This window comes from Lucilia sericata, unplaced genomic scaffold (assembly GCF_015586225.1).
Source record: "Lucilia sericata isolate MDLA Ls3-8-SP2 unplaced genomic scaffold, ASM1558622v1 Contig000597F_arrow, whole genome shotgun sequence".
Lineage (NCBI taxonomy): Eukaryota > Metazoa > Arthropoda > Insecta > Diptera > Calliphoridae > Lucilia > Lucilia sericata.
The window spans coordinates 164,110-179,703 of NW_023994604.1; the positions used below are offsets into that span (position 1 = coordinate 164,110).

A 15,594-nucleotide genomic window follows, 5' to 3' on the forward strand; every position below is an offset into this window, starting at 1 on the left:
GTTTTCTTTAGAAAAGTTATAGCTGTGATCTGCTTACTTAGAAAAGTGATCGCTTTGATAAGTTTTCTTCAGAAAAGTGATCGCTTTGATGAGTGTTCCTTAAATAAGTGATCGCTGTGATCAGTTTTCTTTGGAAAGTGATTGTTGTAAATAGTTTTCTTTAAAAAGATGATCGCTTTGATAAGTTTTCCTTAGATAAGTAATCGTTGCGATTGCTGTGGTCAGAGTTCTTAAAAAATTATATCTCTGATCAGTTTTCTTATATCTCTTATTGATAGATTTTCTTTAGAAAACCGATTAGTAATCAGTTTTCATTAGAAAAGTAGTTGCTTAGTTTTTTAAAGATAACTGATCGCTCTTTTAATAACACGTGATCACTCAACTTTATGTTTTTTTACAAATAATCTTCTATGGATTAACTTATTATTAAAAATTTCAAATGTTATTGAAAAATTGATAAAATTTCCTATAAGTTGATGTATAATACTTGTATTTATTTATAAACAATGCAAAAATATCTTATTATTTAAAAACTGCCTTTTAAATTTAATTCATCAAACACAACATAGTTTTACAAATTATCAAACTCAACATAGTTTATACAGTACTTTCATACAGCCAACGTAAACAAAACAACCCTGTTTTCCAATTTAGACTATTGCGCATGAACCAAACAAACAGCTGTCAGTTCAGCAGCTGTTCATGCAAAAAATAAAAGAAAAAACAGTTTGCTTTGTGTTTTTACGTGATTTAAAATCGAGTGCGTTTTTGTTAACAAATTTGCCGGTAGTGATAAAAATTCAAGAACATTTATTTAATTTAACGTTATAAAGTAAACTTTACAATATGACCCAAGATATTTTAATGTCCAATGAAGAATCGGTGGCACCCACCACCAACGATTCGGCTCACAAGCAATTGCAACAATTTTGCTTGTTGGCTAAGACAGCTCATGGTGCTGCCATTTTGGAATTGGTCAAACAAGTTTTAGAAGCTCCCGGAGTTTATGTATTTGGTGAACTATTGGTTATGCCCAATATACAAGAGGTGAGTTATGGATTTTCTTCTGGACATATAAACAGTTATTGAGAAATCTTTCTGGAACTTTAGCTCAAAACTGGTGACCATGTGAAATATTTCAATACTTTAAACTTATTTGCTTATGGCACTTACAAGCAATATCGCCAGCAGCCTCAAGAATATTTGGATTTGACACCGGCTATGCAAAAGAAATTGCAGCATTTGACCATTGTCTCATTGGCCATTAAAAATAAATGCATTCCATATGAGGTTTTATTGGAAGAGTTGGAAATCAATAATGTTCGTCATTTGGAGGATGTTATTATAGAGGCGATTTATGCAGGTCAGTAATAATAGAAATTTATAGGCTAGAAATAAAAATAAATTTAATTTCATTAAAAATTATTAAAATTCGTAAAAAAACATGCGTATTATATATAAAAGCTGAAGGCTATGAAACATAATAATACCTCACAACCCCACTCGTGTCATTTAAGGGCTTTTAGAAAAGTAAAATAAGTTCTCTTTAGAAAAGTGATCAATACGATAAGTTTTCTTTAGAAAAGTAATCGCTGCGATTAGTTTTCTTTAGAAAAGTGATCCCTGCGTACAGTTTTTTTAGAAAAGTGATCGTTGTGATTAGTTTTCTTTACAAAAGTGATCACTACGACAAGCTTTCTTAATAAAAGTGATCGCCGCGATTAGTTTTCTTTAGAAAAGTGATCCCTACATTTCTTTAGAAAAGTGTCCCTACATTTCTTTAGATCCCTAGTTTTCTTTAGAAAAGTTATCGCTGCGATTAGCCTTATTTAGAAAAGTGATCGCTCCGATTAGCTTTTTGTAGAAGAGTGATCGCTGCAATAAGTTCTTTAGAGAATTGATCGCTGCGATTAGTTTTCTGTAGAAAAGTTATTGCTGCGATTAGTTTTCTTTTGGAAAAGTAATCGCTGCATTAGTTTTCTTTAGAAAAGTGATCGCTGCGATTAGTTTTCTTTAGAAAAGTTATCGCTGCTATTAGCTTTATTCAGAAAAGTGATCGCTCCGATTAGCTTTCTTTAGAAGAGTGATCGCTGCAATAAGTTCTTTAGAGAACTGATCGCTGCGATTAGTTTTCTTTAGAAAAGTTATTGCTGCGATTAGTTTGATTTTGGAAAAGTGATCGCTGCATTAGTTTTCTTTAGAAAAGTGATCGCTGCATTAGTTTTCTTTAGAAAAGTGATCGCTGCGATTAGCTTTCTTTAGAAAAGTGATCGATGTTTTCTTCAGAAAAATGATCACTGCAATTAGTTTTCTTTAGAAAAGTGATCGCTACGATTAGTGTTCTTTAGAGAACTGATCGCTGCGATTAGTTTTCTTTAGAAAATTGATTGCTGCGATTAATTTTCTTTAGAAAAGTTATTGCTGCGATTAGTTTTCTTTAGAAAGGTGATCGCTGCAATTAGTTCTCTTTAGAAAAGTGATCGCTGCGATTAGTTTTCTTTAGAAAAGTGATCGCTGTGATTAGCTTTCTTTAGAGAAGTGATCGCTGCGATTAGCTTTCTTTAGAAAAGTGATCGATGTTTTCTTCAGAAAAATGATCACTGCGATTAGCTTTCTTTAGAAAAGTGATCGCTGCGATTAGTTTTTTTAGCTTTCTTTAGAATCGTTATCGCTGTGATCAGTTTTCTTCAGAAAAATGATCGCTGAAATTAGTTTTTTTTTTTTAGAAAAGTGATCGCTACGATTAGTGTTCTTTAGAGAAATGATCGCTGTGATTAGTTTTCTTTAGAAAAGTGATTGCTGCGATTATTATTACTTTTTTTTAGAAAAGCGTGAAAAAGTGATCGCTGCAATTAGAAGAATGTTTGACTGTTCAAATTGTCTGCAAAATATTTCTTATCTCTAATTTTTCATAAGCTCCTGTCAGTTTTTCCGTTTATCCCTAAATATTTTATTGCAGTTTTCGCTCCTTATTTGTAACTATGTAAATCATTGTTAGCTTTTTACCAACATAATCCTCTTTTATTATATATAGTCTATACATTTTGTTTGCATTATTTTATATGCAGTTCATAGTTCTATTGAAAAATACAAAAAAGAAATGTACATATATTAGATTTTTTGTTCATACAAACCAATAATCCTCCAATATAGTTTTTATGCTGCTGTAATAAAATGTAAAACAAACGAATTTATTGCACTCTGTTTTACCCTTGAGGTTTTTTCGGGAATATGTATGTACATTTTTGTATTGGTTAATAATTGTTAAATTGAGAAAACAAGGGAGTCAATTTGTGTTAGGTATTGTTTTTTATTGGTATATAAAAGTTTTATTGAAAAGATGTATTGATGAGTAAATTGCTATATGTGAGTGCAACAAATTAAAAATTTTCAATTGGAAAAATACAGAATACAGGGAATATTCAATATTTAATTTATTTTGAAATTTTTTGGTTTATTATTAAAAATTTGTTTTGGCCATATTTATTTTTATACAAATTTTGTATGCATTACCTTTTCATATAGAATATTTTTATTGTTTTCAAAATAGTTATATTAATTTTATTGTTTCTTTGCGTTATTATTTAATATTTTAAAACGAACAATGCAAACAAACATTTAAATATAAATGTTAATTATAATATTTCAAATATAAATAGAAATACATATTTCTATTGTTTTTAATTTTATGCAAGGCCACACCCAGTTGTGGTGTTTTACTACATATAAACAAAAATTATGTAAATTTTTTTAAATCATAAAAAAATATAAAATATTTATTTCATACCCATACATATCTTTCCGCAAGAAACAAAAAATTTTGTTGAAATAACAGTATTTTTTTTAAAAGAAAGGAAAATTGCATATTACTGGTAGAAAAAAAAGTAAACAAATAATCCCATAGAGTCAAAGGATATAATGTATTTTATAGTCAAGTAAAAAGGTTTTGTGGAGAAAGCATAAGTAACAAATAAAAAAGACATGATTGAATATGAAAAGTATCGTACACAAACAAACAAAAGTATAAACACACAAATATTGGGTGTAAATGAAAATCCCAAAAAGTTTTTTTTTTTAAGAAAACTTCATACGGAAGTACTTATCTGTGTTTCTTAATAGTATCTAAAAAAGGCTGATTACAGCGGCCATATTTTTAAAGGAAGCTAATAGCAGCGATCATTATTTTAAAGATATCCAATAGCAGCGACCATTTTTTAAGGAAACTAACAGCAGCGAACTCTTTTGTTAAGAAGATCGATCACTTTTCTAAAGAAAGCTAATCGCAGCGATCACTTTTCTAAAGAAAACTAATCGCAGCGATCACTTTTCTAAAGAAAGCTAATAGTAGCGATCACTTTTCTAAAGAAGACTAGTCTCAGCGATCAATTTTCTAAAGAAAAATAATCGCAGTGATTACTTTTCTAAAGAGAACTTATCGCAGCGATCACTTTTCTAATAGTAGCGATCATTTTTCTAAAGAAAACTCATTACAGCGATCACTTTTCTGAAGAAAAACAATCGCAGCGATCAGTTTTCTAATGAAAGCTACTAGTAGCGATCACTTTTCTAAAGAAAACTAAACGCAGTGATCACTTTTCTAAAGAATGCTAATAGTAGCGATCATTTTTCTAAAGAAAACTCATTGCAGTGATCACTTTTCTAAAGAAAGCTAATCGTTGCGATCACTTTTCTAAGGAAAACTAATCGCAGCGATCATTTTCTAAAAAAAAGGTAATAGTAGCGATCACTTTTTTAAAGAATGCTAATCGCAGCGATCACTCTTCTAAAGAAAATAATCGCGGCGAGCACTTTTCTATCGCAGCAATAACTTTTCTAAAAAGAACTAATCGCAGCGATCATTTTTCTAAAGAGAACTAATCACAGCGATCACTGTTTTGAAGATAACTAATCACAGCGATCATTTGTCTAAAGAAAGATAATAATAGTGATCACTTTTCTAAAGAAAACTAATAGCAGCGATCATAATTCTAAAGAAATCTAATCGCAGCGATCACTTTTCTAAAGAAAGCTAATAGTAGCGATCACTTTTCTAAAGGAAACTGTCCACAGTGTTCAATTTTATTAAAGAAAACTGTCCACAGTGATCAATTTTTTAAAGAAAACTGTCCACAGCGATCACTTTTCTATAGAAAACTATCCATACGATCACTTTTTTCAGGGGAACTGCTTTCAGTGGTGACTTTTATAAAGCAAACTGATCACAGCCATCACTTTTTTACAGAATACCGATAATAGAGATCACTATTTTAAACTTAACAAAGAAATCTACTTTTAAATAATAAATGTATCGCATATATTTTCTATAGAAAGATTCTAAATTTAAAAAGTTTGGCCTTGATTCCCTTTATTTAAATAATTTTTTTTAAATATGAATTCTCATCTTTTCTGATATAGTATGTTTGTTTTGTTTGTTTGAAGGATTTTAGTTTTTTCCATTTTTTAAGTTTTTGTTAGGTATTAATACTTTCATTTAATTTTTTTTTCCTTTACCAAACTACTAGCTTATGTTTATGTTTTCATTTTTATTTTGTTTTACCTGTAACAAAATAAACAAGCATTTTTCTTACTTAACTTTACAGTTTTCTCTTTTAGTTTAACATGAGAATTGTTGTAATCTTTTGGTAGAAAAAAAAAACTTTTAACAAAAATTTTTATCTTATGTTTGTTGTTGCTCTGATATATGAGAACAGCTTGTTGTTTACTTGTTTTATGTTTGCCTGAAATAACTTATTTATGCATTTTAATTAATTAATGTTGAAGAGTGGAAAAACAGTTTAAAATAATGTTTTTAAGTTTGGTAAAAACAACTTATTAAACTAGAAAGGCTTTTAAAATGATTTGACTATTTAAGTACATACTAACTTTTCAATTTTAATAACATTTCCAAACCAATTATTGGGAGTTAATTTAATATTTTCTTAATATTTTTAACTCCCTGTCCATCATCATAACAACTACAATTACATTTCAAAATATTTGGCTAAACTTTCCCCCTTGCAAAATCTAATCTAATACAATTCATTAAATAATCAAATATTATATTTTAGTTTTAATTTTCATTATTGTTTGTCTCGTCTGTGTATTGTTTCTGTCTTTAACAATTGCTGCCACTCACAGAGTCGTTCCTTGAAACCATGATAATGATGATGTTGTTATTGAGCTAATTTTTATGATGGTCTAACAATCAGTAAACACAACAAGTCCATATTTATATTCTTGTTTTGAGCCCCTGTTATTATGCTAGAGTGTTTTTTGTTATTGTTTTTGATTTTGCATAATAAATACGTTTTAATTTTAAGTAATTACGACTAGCGAATGAAAACTTGGCAACATTTGTTTTTTTTTTTTCTTTTGCAGAATTCATTATTCACTTTTCCCTCCATATAAACATAACATCCATTCCTAACAATATGCTACAGATATTTGATTAAGTATTTCTTTTCTTCTGTTATGCCAAATGCAAATAAAACAAGCAATCTTTGTATCCCTCACTGAATATCTCTTAATTCTGCTGTGCTACTAGTGTAATGGCTACAATTTAGTCTGTTGACTAAACAAAAAGAAATAAAAATGAAAAATTATTTTTTAAATTCGTATCTGTGTTAAAGTTTAACGCGTTTGCTTTTAAATTATTTCTCGTTAAAATTTCCTTTTAGGCCTAGTAAAGGCAACACTCATGCAATAGAGTTAGAGTATGTAGTAACTGTTTGGTAAATGCTTTCACTTTCTTTTGATGGTTAAATTTGATAGCATGTACAATGAAATCATGTTAAAAGGGATTTAACCCATTAAAGATGAAATTTCAATTATTTTCGCACAACGATCGATTATATTTGTAGATAATATAGAATATATACTAGACTGTTAACAATTAACTGAGCTAGAACTGAACTAGAACTGAACTAGACCTGAACTAGAACTGAACTAGAACTGAACTAGAACTGAACTAGAACTGAATTAGAACTGAACTAGAACTGAACTAGAACTGAACTAGAACTGAACTAGAACTGAACTAGAACTGAACTAGAACTGAACTAGAACTGAACTAGAACTGAACTAGAACTGAACTAGAACTGAACTAGAACTGAACTAGAACTGAACTAGAACTGAACTAGAACTGAACTAGAACTGAACTAGAACTGAACTAGAACTGAACTAGAACTGAACTAGAACTGAACTAGAACTGAACTAGAACTGAACTAGAACTGAACTAGAACTGAACTAGAACTGAACTAGAACTGAACTAGAACTGAACTAGAACTGAACTAGAACTGAACTAGAACTGAACTAGAACTGAACTAGAACTGAACTAGAACTGAACTAGAACTGAACTAGAACTGAACTAGAACTGAACTAGAACTGAACTAGAACTGAACTAGAACTGAACTAGAACTGAACTAGAACTGAACTAGAACTGAACTAGAACTGAACTAGAACTGAACTAGAACTGAACTAGAACTGAACTAGAACTGAACTAGAACTGAACTAGAACTGAACTAGAACTGAACTAGAACTGAACTAGAACTGAACTAGAACTGAACTAGAACTGAACTAGAACTGAACTAGAACTGAACTAGAACTGAACTAGAACTGAACTAGAACTGAACTAGAACTGAACTAGAACTGAACTAGAACTGAACTAGAACTGAACTAGAAACTGAACTAGAACTGAACTAGAACTGAACTAGAACTGAACTAGAACTGAACTAGAACTGAACTAGAACTGAACTAGAACTGAACTAGAACTGAACTGAACTAGAACTGAACTAGAACTGAACTAGAACTGAAATAGAACTAAAATAGAACTGAAATAGAACTGAAATAGAACTGAAATAGAACTAAAATAGAACTGAACTAGAGCTGAACTAGACTAAACTACAACTGAACTAAACCAAACTAGAACTGAACTGAAACTAAACTAACACTAAACTAGAACTGAACTAGAACTATTTTTAACAACAATATTCTATTGAGAAGATTATCAATAAATGGGTTAATTGCATAACATTTCATAGATATCAAAGCTAAATGCCCATTACTCCCAATGTTATGGTTTTATTTGGAAATTCTTAACATGTCAAGTTGTTTTCCTTTTAAAAGGTTGACATTTTAAATGTTTCTTTGCCTCACCGCTTAATCATGTTTGTGGTAATGGTTTCAATTCAATTGTGTATTTTCTGTGTGGTTATGTTGTTACTCCAACATTTTCTATTTGTCTGAAATCAAAGATGAACCTTTATGACTGACTGACAGCTATAGACCGTCAGACGACTGACTTAAAGTCTTGTTGGTTGACTGGGTTGCGTTCATCGACGTCTTTGCTGTTTAAAGGTTAGACAAGGTCTGTTTATCGCATAGAATGTAACGTTTTTTTTCTTCTTTGGTTCTTTTATGTCGTCTCGTGGTAGTTGTTTTTGTGTGTGTATGTTTTCGGTTTCGGCATATAGACTTATGAATGACTTTTGTACTGTTGCTTCTGGGTGCAAAATGAAGATATTTATCCTTGATTCTTTATATTTCAAGTTTATTTTGCCTGTTTAAATAGAGAACATTTTTCCAAGTCCCCTTTTGTCCTCTTTCTATGCTGTATGTCGTGTGTTCTTTGTTGGTATTTATGATACCTGATGTAGTTGTAGCTGTCAGGGCGTAATTAAATGCGTATTAATTTTAATTGAATGTGATTTTTTCTTTCGTTTTTTTTGTATCTCTGTATTCAACTAACTTTTATATTCATTTATGTTTTAAATTGTAGGTAAATGATTTTTTTCTTTTAAAAACATTTGTTAAGATATTTAGAATGAACTGAATAACTTTAGCAGTAGAAAATAAAAGAGACCGAGTATATAAGAGCTGTTAGACAAAAGTTTCCATTTTTTCTTTTTACGTAATTTTGGTTGTAGTAAAAGTCAATTATATTTTAATTAGTTGCTAAAATTAATTTAATTAAAAGTTTGAGACATTTTCATTTTATTTCTAAAGCATTTGCTATATAAAGTGATTTAATTTATTGTTATTAAGCCTAAAAGTAGGCAATGATTTTCCCAGAATTTGTGTGTTGCAAAGGTAGGCTATACAAAATTTGATTTGATTTTAAAGCACAAAAGTTTGTTTTTAAGTAGTATTTCCTGTTTCTGTCGAAATTAAACGTAAAATAATAGCAATTGTTAATAATCTGCTAGATTAAATATGAAATAAATTATATTTCTTTAGGTGTTTGGTAGCCATGGCAAGTCAAGTGGATAATAAGTGTGAAACAACTGAAGTGTGTTTAATAAAATTAAGATTTTCATCTGATATTAAAAAATTCATTGTCTTATATTATAGGCTATAGATTAGTTCAATCTGGAGTATAATCTAGTGTTAGTGTGGACAAAATTGCTGCCTATTTTCAGGACAATAATCTAGTTCGGTTCTGGTTTAGTTCCAGGTCAGTTTTAGTTCAGAACTATTTTAGTTTTGGTTCAGTTCTAGTTCATTTCCAGTTCAGTTCTAGTTCAGTTCCGGTTCAGTTCTAGTTCAGTTCTAGTTCAGTTCTAGTTCAGTTCTAGTTCAGTTCTAGTTCAGTTCTAGTTCAGTTCTAGTTCAGTTCTAGTTCAGTTCTAGTTCAGTTCTAGTTCAGTTCTAGTTCAGTTCTAGTTCAGTTCTAGTTCAGTTCTAGTTCAGTTCTAGTTCAGTTCTAGTTCAGTTCTAGTTCAGTTCTAGTTCAGTTCTAGTTCAGTTCTAGTTCAGTTCTAGTTCTAGTTCAGTTCTAGTTCAGTTCTAGTTCAGTTCTAGTTCAGTTCTTGTTCAGTTCTAGTTCAGTTCTAGTTCAGTTCTAGTTCTACTTCTGTTCTAATTTAGTTGAATATTCTGTAGTCTACTCCATAATTCAGTCTATAGTCTAGTTCATAGTCAAATCTATTGTTTGGACTATATGCTAGTCCCGTCTATAGTCTGCTCTGGTCTCCGATTTAGTTTATAGCCGTAACTTTTATAGCAAAACTTAATCTTAAGTTTAAACCACATTAACAATTCAACGTAGTCTCCTAAATCCCTTATGGTTTAACTTTCTCTTTTTTTATGTTCCCACTCACAACTTTAGAACAAAAAACTTTCTGTGTTTTTTTCTTGCTTCTACTTTAATAGTTTATAAAAAAATTTACTGCATGCAACATTTCTTTGGTTTATTGGGAGTTTGTGTCGTTATACAACAAGTTGGTGTTGTTAAAGAAATTACAAATTGATTTTATTTCATGCCATTTAAAGCAATCAATCTAAAAAATCTACAATATTTTCTTCTTGCCACAGCAATAGTTTTAGTTCTTACAATACAGTCTTACTGTCATAGTTGTCGTCTTGGTGGTAAAAATAAATGTCATGCCAATATAAAACTTTTACTAGCAACTCAGTACTTTACTATACTTAAAGATTTTTTTCTACAGTTTGCATTTTGTTTCACTTCTCTTTTTAAAAAAAGAAATACAAAAAAACTAGAAAAAAAGAATTTAAATGTCATGTAGAGAAGTAGAGTAGAAGTTTTCCTTAGGAAATGTTGCAATGTTGACGAAAGATTTTTGTGGGTTTATTAAAAGTGAAGACAACGATGCTGCAGCATTTCCAACAACTAAAGAGTATAAAACAGGAAATAGTTTTTCAAAATGAACAAGTTTTTCTGTCTAATACTTGTTCTGTTTTGTTTTATTGTATTTTTTTTTTTGTTAAGTATAATTGTTTCTTTCTCTTTTTTTAACATTTTTGTTAATGTAATGCAGTTTTAATTCAGTTGAAGATTTAGTGCATTATTCAGCTGTAGATTCTTTAAGTAGAATTTTTTGCTGTTGTTTCGCTTTTAAAACCACAACATGATTAATTGCAAAGTAATATGACTTTGTTCGCTGTTTTACGTCGGTTTTTGTATTGAATTTGTTTTAAAAAGTGTTTTTACCTTAGGGCTGTTGCAATACAACAGAAGATTTGTTGATTTCTTTGTAATTTAATGGATTTTGTATTTAATGGATTTATTTATTAAGACAAGTGAGAGAAAGCAACAGTATTGTAAATAAAACTGTAGCAGTTTAAGTAAACAAGTGTTGTATACCTTTAGGAGGAATTAATTATAAGGATTTTTAATGCAATTTTAATAACTTAAAGGTTTCTGATAAACTCATGTGTAGTATATAAAGGTAAATGGTTTTTAATTCAAATTTAAATTGTTTTCGTTTTAAAAAGAAATCTTTTAGTTGCAATTCATGGAAATATTGTCTGTTTAGTTTCTCTTCTATTGATTAAAGTTAAATTTTCGTAAATTTAATAAAGTTTATTTTATAATTAAACTAGGAAAAATTCAGGAGAAAAGTTTTCAATGAAAGAAAATACATTTAAATGTTAGAAAATTTTTCTATAGAAAATTTTTAGCAACGAAGCTTTTAACAACGAAATCTCTTCTATAGAAAGCTTTTTTTACGAAAGCTTAGCTATAGCAAACTTTCAACAGCGATAACATTTCTATAGAAAACTTTTAACACCGAAGGTTTTTCCTTTGAAAAGCTTTTCTATAGAAAACTTCTATCAACAAAAGATTTTCTATAGTATAATAATAATATATAATAATTAAAAATTTTCTATAGAAAACTTTTAACGATTAAAGCTTTTATATAGAAAACTTTTAACGTTTAAAGCTTTTCTAAGAAAACTTTTCTTTAGAATTCTTTTAACAACGAAAGTTTTTTTATAGAAAATGTTTAATAATGAAAGTTTTTCTATAGAAAATGTTTAATAATGAAAGCTTTTCTATAGAAAACGTTTAACAATAAAAGCTTTTCTATAATTTTCAATAAAAAAAGCTTTTATAACTGAAAACATTTCTATAAAAACTTTTAGGACCCAATAGTTTACTAAATATAACTTTTTATACCGAAAACCGTTTTAAAAGAAAACTTTTAGCACCGAAAGCCTTGAGAACTTATTATTTATTTACTTATGATTTCTGTCATATTTTGTTTTAATTAAAATATTTTTCCAACAAATCCTACTTAATCACCTGGACAGTTAAATTTTAAAACATTTTCCCATAAAGAAAACTTACATATTCCACGGAAATGTTAGCAAAAAACATTACCTAATAATAATTTATAATACAAAATGCCTAAATGTATGCTTTATTTTTTTGTAATTCTAACAAATATAATTGAGGACACTTTTTTTAGCCAAAATCCTACTTAAAAAACAGTTTATTTTCGCTTTATTATTGCTGTTGCTTCCTAGGAATAACAGAATGCAAAAGAAAAACATAAACAAATTTTCACCATATTTGTTTAAAGCTTTAAATAATTCATGCTTTCATTTTGTTGGCTGGTTTTTTTCTTGTTTGTTTTTGCTTTTAAATTAATGTCCTAATTTCATTATCATAAATCTTAATGGTAAATCTTTTTGAAATTCCATTTACATTATCAAAAATCTCACTTCATTTGTCGTACTGTCGCTGTGTTTAAGAGAATCAGCATTAACATTTATTTTTTAATGTCTGTCCCTGTGGCAGGAAAAAAAAACTACAACAAATCACTAATAAAAAGCGATAAATTATACTTTGTCTTCAAATCTGTTTGTTTGGTTGTTTTTTTTTTTAGTCTACATTTAAATTGTTAAGCAGAAACAGCTAAACAATAAAATGTAATTATATATTATTTTAATTATAGATTAAGTGTAGAATTTAAGGGATAAATGGTAATGGAGAGTGTAAAGAGAGAGCTTAAATGGGAAATGAGAGGAAAGAGAAGAAGAGCCGAACATTTCATTTAAAGTAATTTATTTAAAATTATGTTGCCAACTACTGAACAAGGAATAGAATTACAGTTTTAAAATAAGTTGCCTATATTTAGGTAGTCTCCTCCTTAACATAGGCCACAATGTTTTATTTTAAGTTGAAAAACGTGTAGCCTATATCTAGTATCTTCAACGGAATTCTAGTTTACATATTCTCTTTGTGTTATTAAATTTTCTAATAAATTGCCTATTTTAAGGCTATTACAAAAAATAGTTGTGTTTAGTCTACTTCCAGGCTACTTTTTATTTAGTTTATGTGCTTTTTTTCGAAAATTTTTTTAAGGACATTTTTAAAATAAACTTTAATTTAAAATTGTATATATAGTTCACTTCATATAAAATTTCTATGAAAATCTAAAACATTTAAACCACAATCTTAGTTTAAATGTTATTTAAAAGAAAACATTGAATTTTTAACACACACACTGCCTAAATGTAGACAGCAATTTAAAATTGAATATTTAAATCTACTTACGAGTGTCTAATGCTTCCGAGTACTTAAAAGTTATTTGGTAATTGGAGCATTTAAAAAAAACTAGTATTTATAGGAATATTGTAGTAAGGATTTAAATAGTAATAAATGAATTTTAAATTGAAATAATATTGTCAATATCTAGGAGTCATATAAACGCTTAAGCAATTTTAAAAGTAAAACAAAATTTCATTTCAAAAAACAAATGTAACGATTTTTTAACCGACTTTTTGTTGAGAAACATTTAACAGCGACAACTTTTCCGTAGAAAACCTGTAACAGCAACAACTTTTCCGTAGAAAACCTGTAACAGCGACAAGTTTTCTATAGAAAACCTATAACAGCGACAAGTTTTCTATAGAAAACCTATAACAGCGACAAGTTTTCTATAGAAAACCTGTAAAAGCTACAAGTTTTCTATAGAAAACCTGTAACAGCTACAAGTTTTCTATAGAAAATATGTAACAGCGACAACTTTTCTATAGAAACCCTGTAACAGCGACAACTTTAAAATAGAAAACTTGTAACAGCGACAACTTTCCAATAGAAACTTGTAACAGTGACAACTTTTCTATAGAAAACCTGTAACAGCGACAAGTTTTCTATAGAAAACTTTAGTTAGTTAGTTAGTTAGTTAGTAGTTAGTTAGTTAGTTAGTTAGTTAGTTAGTTAGTTAGTTAGTTAGTTAGTTAGTTAGTTAGTTAGTTAGTTAGTTAGTAGTTAGTTAGTTAGTTAGTTAGTTAGTTAGTTAGTTAGTTAGTTAGTTAGTTAGTAGTTAGTTAGTTAGTTAGTTAGTTAGTTAGTTAGTTAGTTAGTTAGTTAGTTAGTTAGTAGTTAGTTAGTTAGTTAGTTAGTTAGTTAGTTAGTAGTTAGTTAGTTAGTTAGTTAGTTAGTAGTAGTTAGTTAGTTAGTTAGTTAGTTAGTTAGTTAGTAGTAGTTAGTTAGTTAGTAGTTAGTTAGTTAGTAGTTAGTTAGTTAGTTAGTTAGTTAGTAGTTAGTTAGTTAGTTAGTTAGTAGTTGTAGTTAGTTAGTTAGTAGTTAGTTAGTAGTTAGTAGTTAGTTAGTTAGTTAGTTAGTTAGTTAGTTAGTTAGTTAGTTAGTTAGTAGTTAGTTAGTAGTTAGTTAGTTAGTAGTTAGTTAGTTAGTTAGTTAGTTAGTTAGTTAGTTAGTTAGTTAGGTTAGTTAGTAGTTAGTTAGTTAGTTAGTAGTTAGTTAGTTAGTTAGTTAGTTAGTTAGTTAGTTAGTTAGTTAGTTAGTTAGTAGTTAGTTAGTTAGTAGTTAGTTAGTTAGTTAGTTAGTTAGTAGTTAGTTAGTTAGTTAGTTAGTTAGTTAGTTAGAGTTAGTTAGTTAGTTCGTTCGTTCGTTCGTTCGTTCGTTTTTCGTTCGATTCGTTCGCGCCCCCCCTATCCTTTCCCCCCTTTTTTTCTTTCACCTTTCTTTTCACTATTTTTCTACTCTCTTGCCGATCCCTCCATGAGGGCGGATCACATTTCCCGGACGTCACCCTCCCTTTCTTTTCAATTAAAATGTCTTAATAGAACAAAATTTTCATAAAATAATGCTATAAACAAACAAAAAAACACAATCAAAGGTACACAAATAAAAGAAATAACAAAATATTTGTTTAAGTAAGTAATAACAGATATTTTTGAAATAATAAAAGAACAAAAAATCAAGTCAATAACAATAAGCAACAAAAAAAAAAAAAAAAAAAATACAAACATTATATTAAATCCGTTTTTATCTGGAATATGACATGAGTTCTTTTTATTTGGGTTTTTTGTTGTTTTCACTACAACACGCTTTTATTGTTATAACAGAATTATGAAATAAAAAACAAATTTACAAAATAAATGGTACTCACTTCACTCTATCTAATGAATTAAAAAGCAGTGATGGGCAACACCTAACATATACTTATTTAAATTTAAACTTTTTAGAAGTTTTGCAACAAGACAGTTCTTACAAAATAATTGATTTATTTTGTTCGTGCCCCTGGTTGCCCTTAAACCCTCAAAAAGTCATTGACAAATTGAGCAGAAGTTAATAAGTAAAATTTTTTATAATTCATTTTTTAACATTTGCTTTATATTTTACTTTACTTCTTTGTTTTATTTTTGCAATGGTCGGGGGATTTTTTGTTTTGTTGAAACAAAACACTTTATTTAAAGGGAGACAAATTTCAAATGTGCCATCGAACTGTTTGGTTTAAGGTTATAGAATTTTGTTTCTTTTTTTATGGTTCTCCATAAAAAATGTGTTAATTTAACAAAACACATATAAACAAATCTACTCTATAT

At 28.7% G+C, this 15,594-nt stretch overlaps 1 protein-coding gene across 1 annotated transcript in view; it reads left to right on the plus strand.

The window, feature by feature from the left end:
* The first annotated feature begins 691 nt into the window (after window positions 1-691).
* Window positions 692-15,594, plus strand: part of LOC119606537 (COP9 signalosome complex subunit 7) — a 57,219-nt gene continuing 42,316 nt past the window's right edge. Inside the window, exons 1-2 of the mRNA XM_037960076.1 lie at window positions 692-1,047; window positions 1,111-1,363. Coding sequence (XP_037816004.1) covers window positions 847-1,047; window positions 1,111-1,363 — 454 coding nt within the window. The 5' untranslated portion in view covers window positions 692-846. The remainder of the gene's footprint in view (window positions 1,048-1,110; window positions 1,364-15,594) is intronic.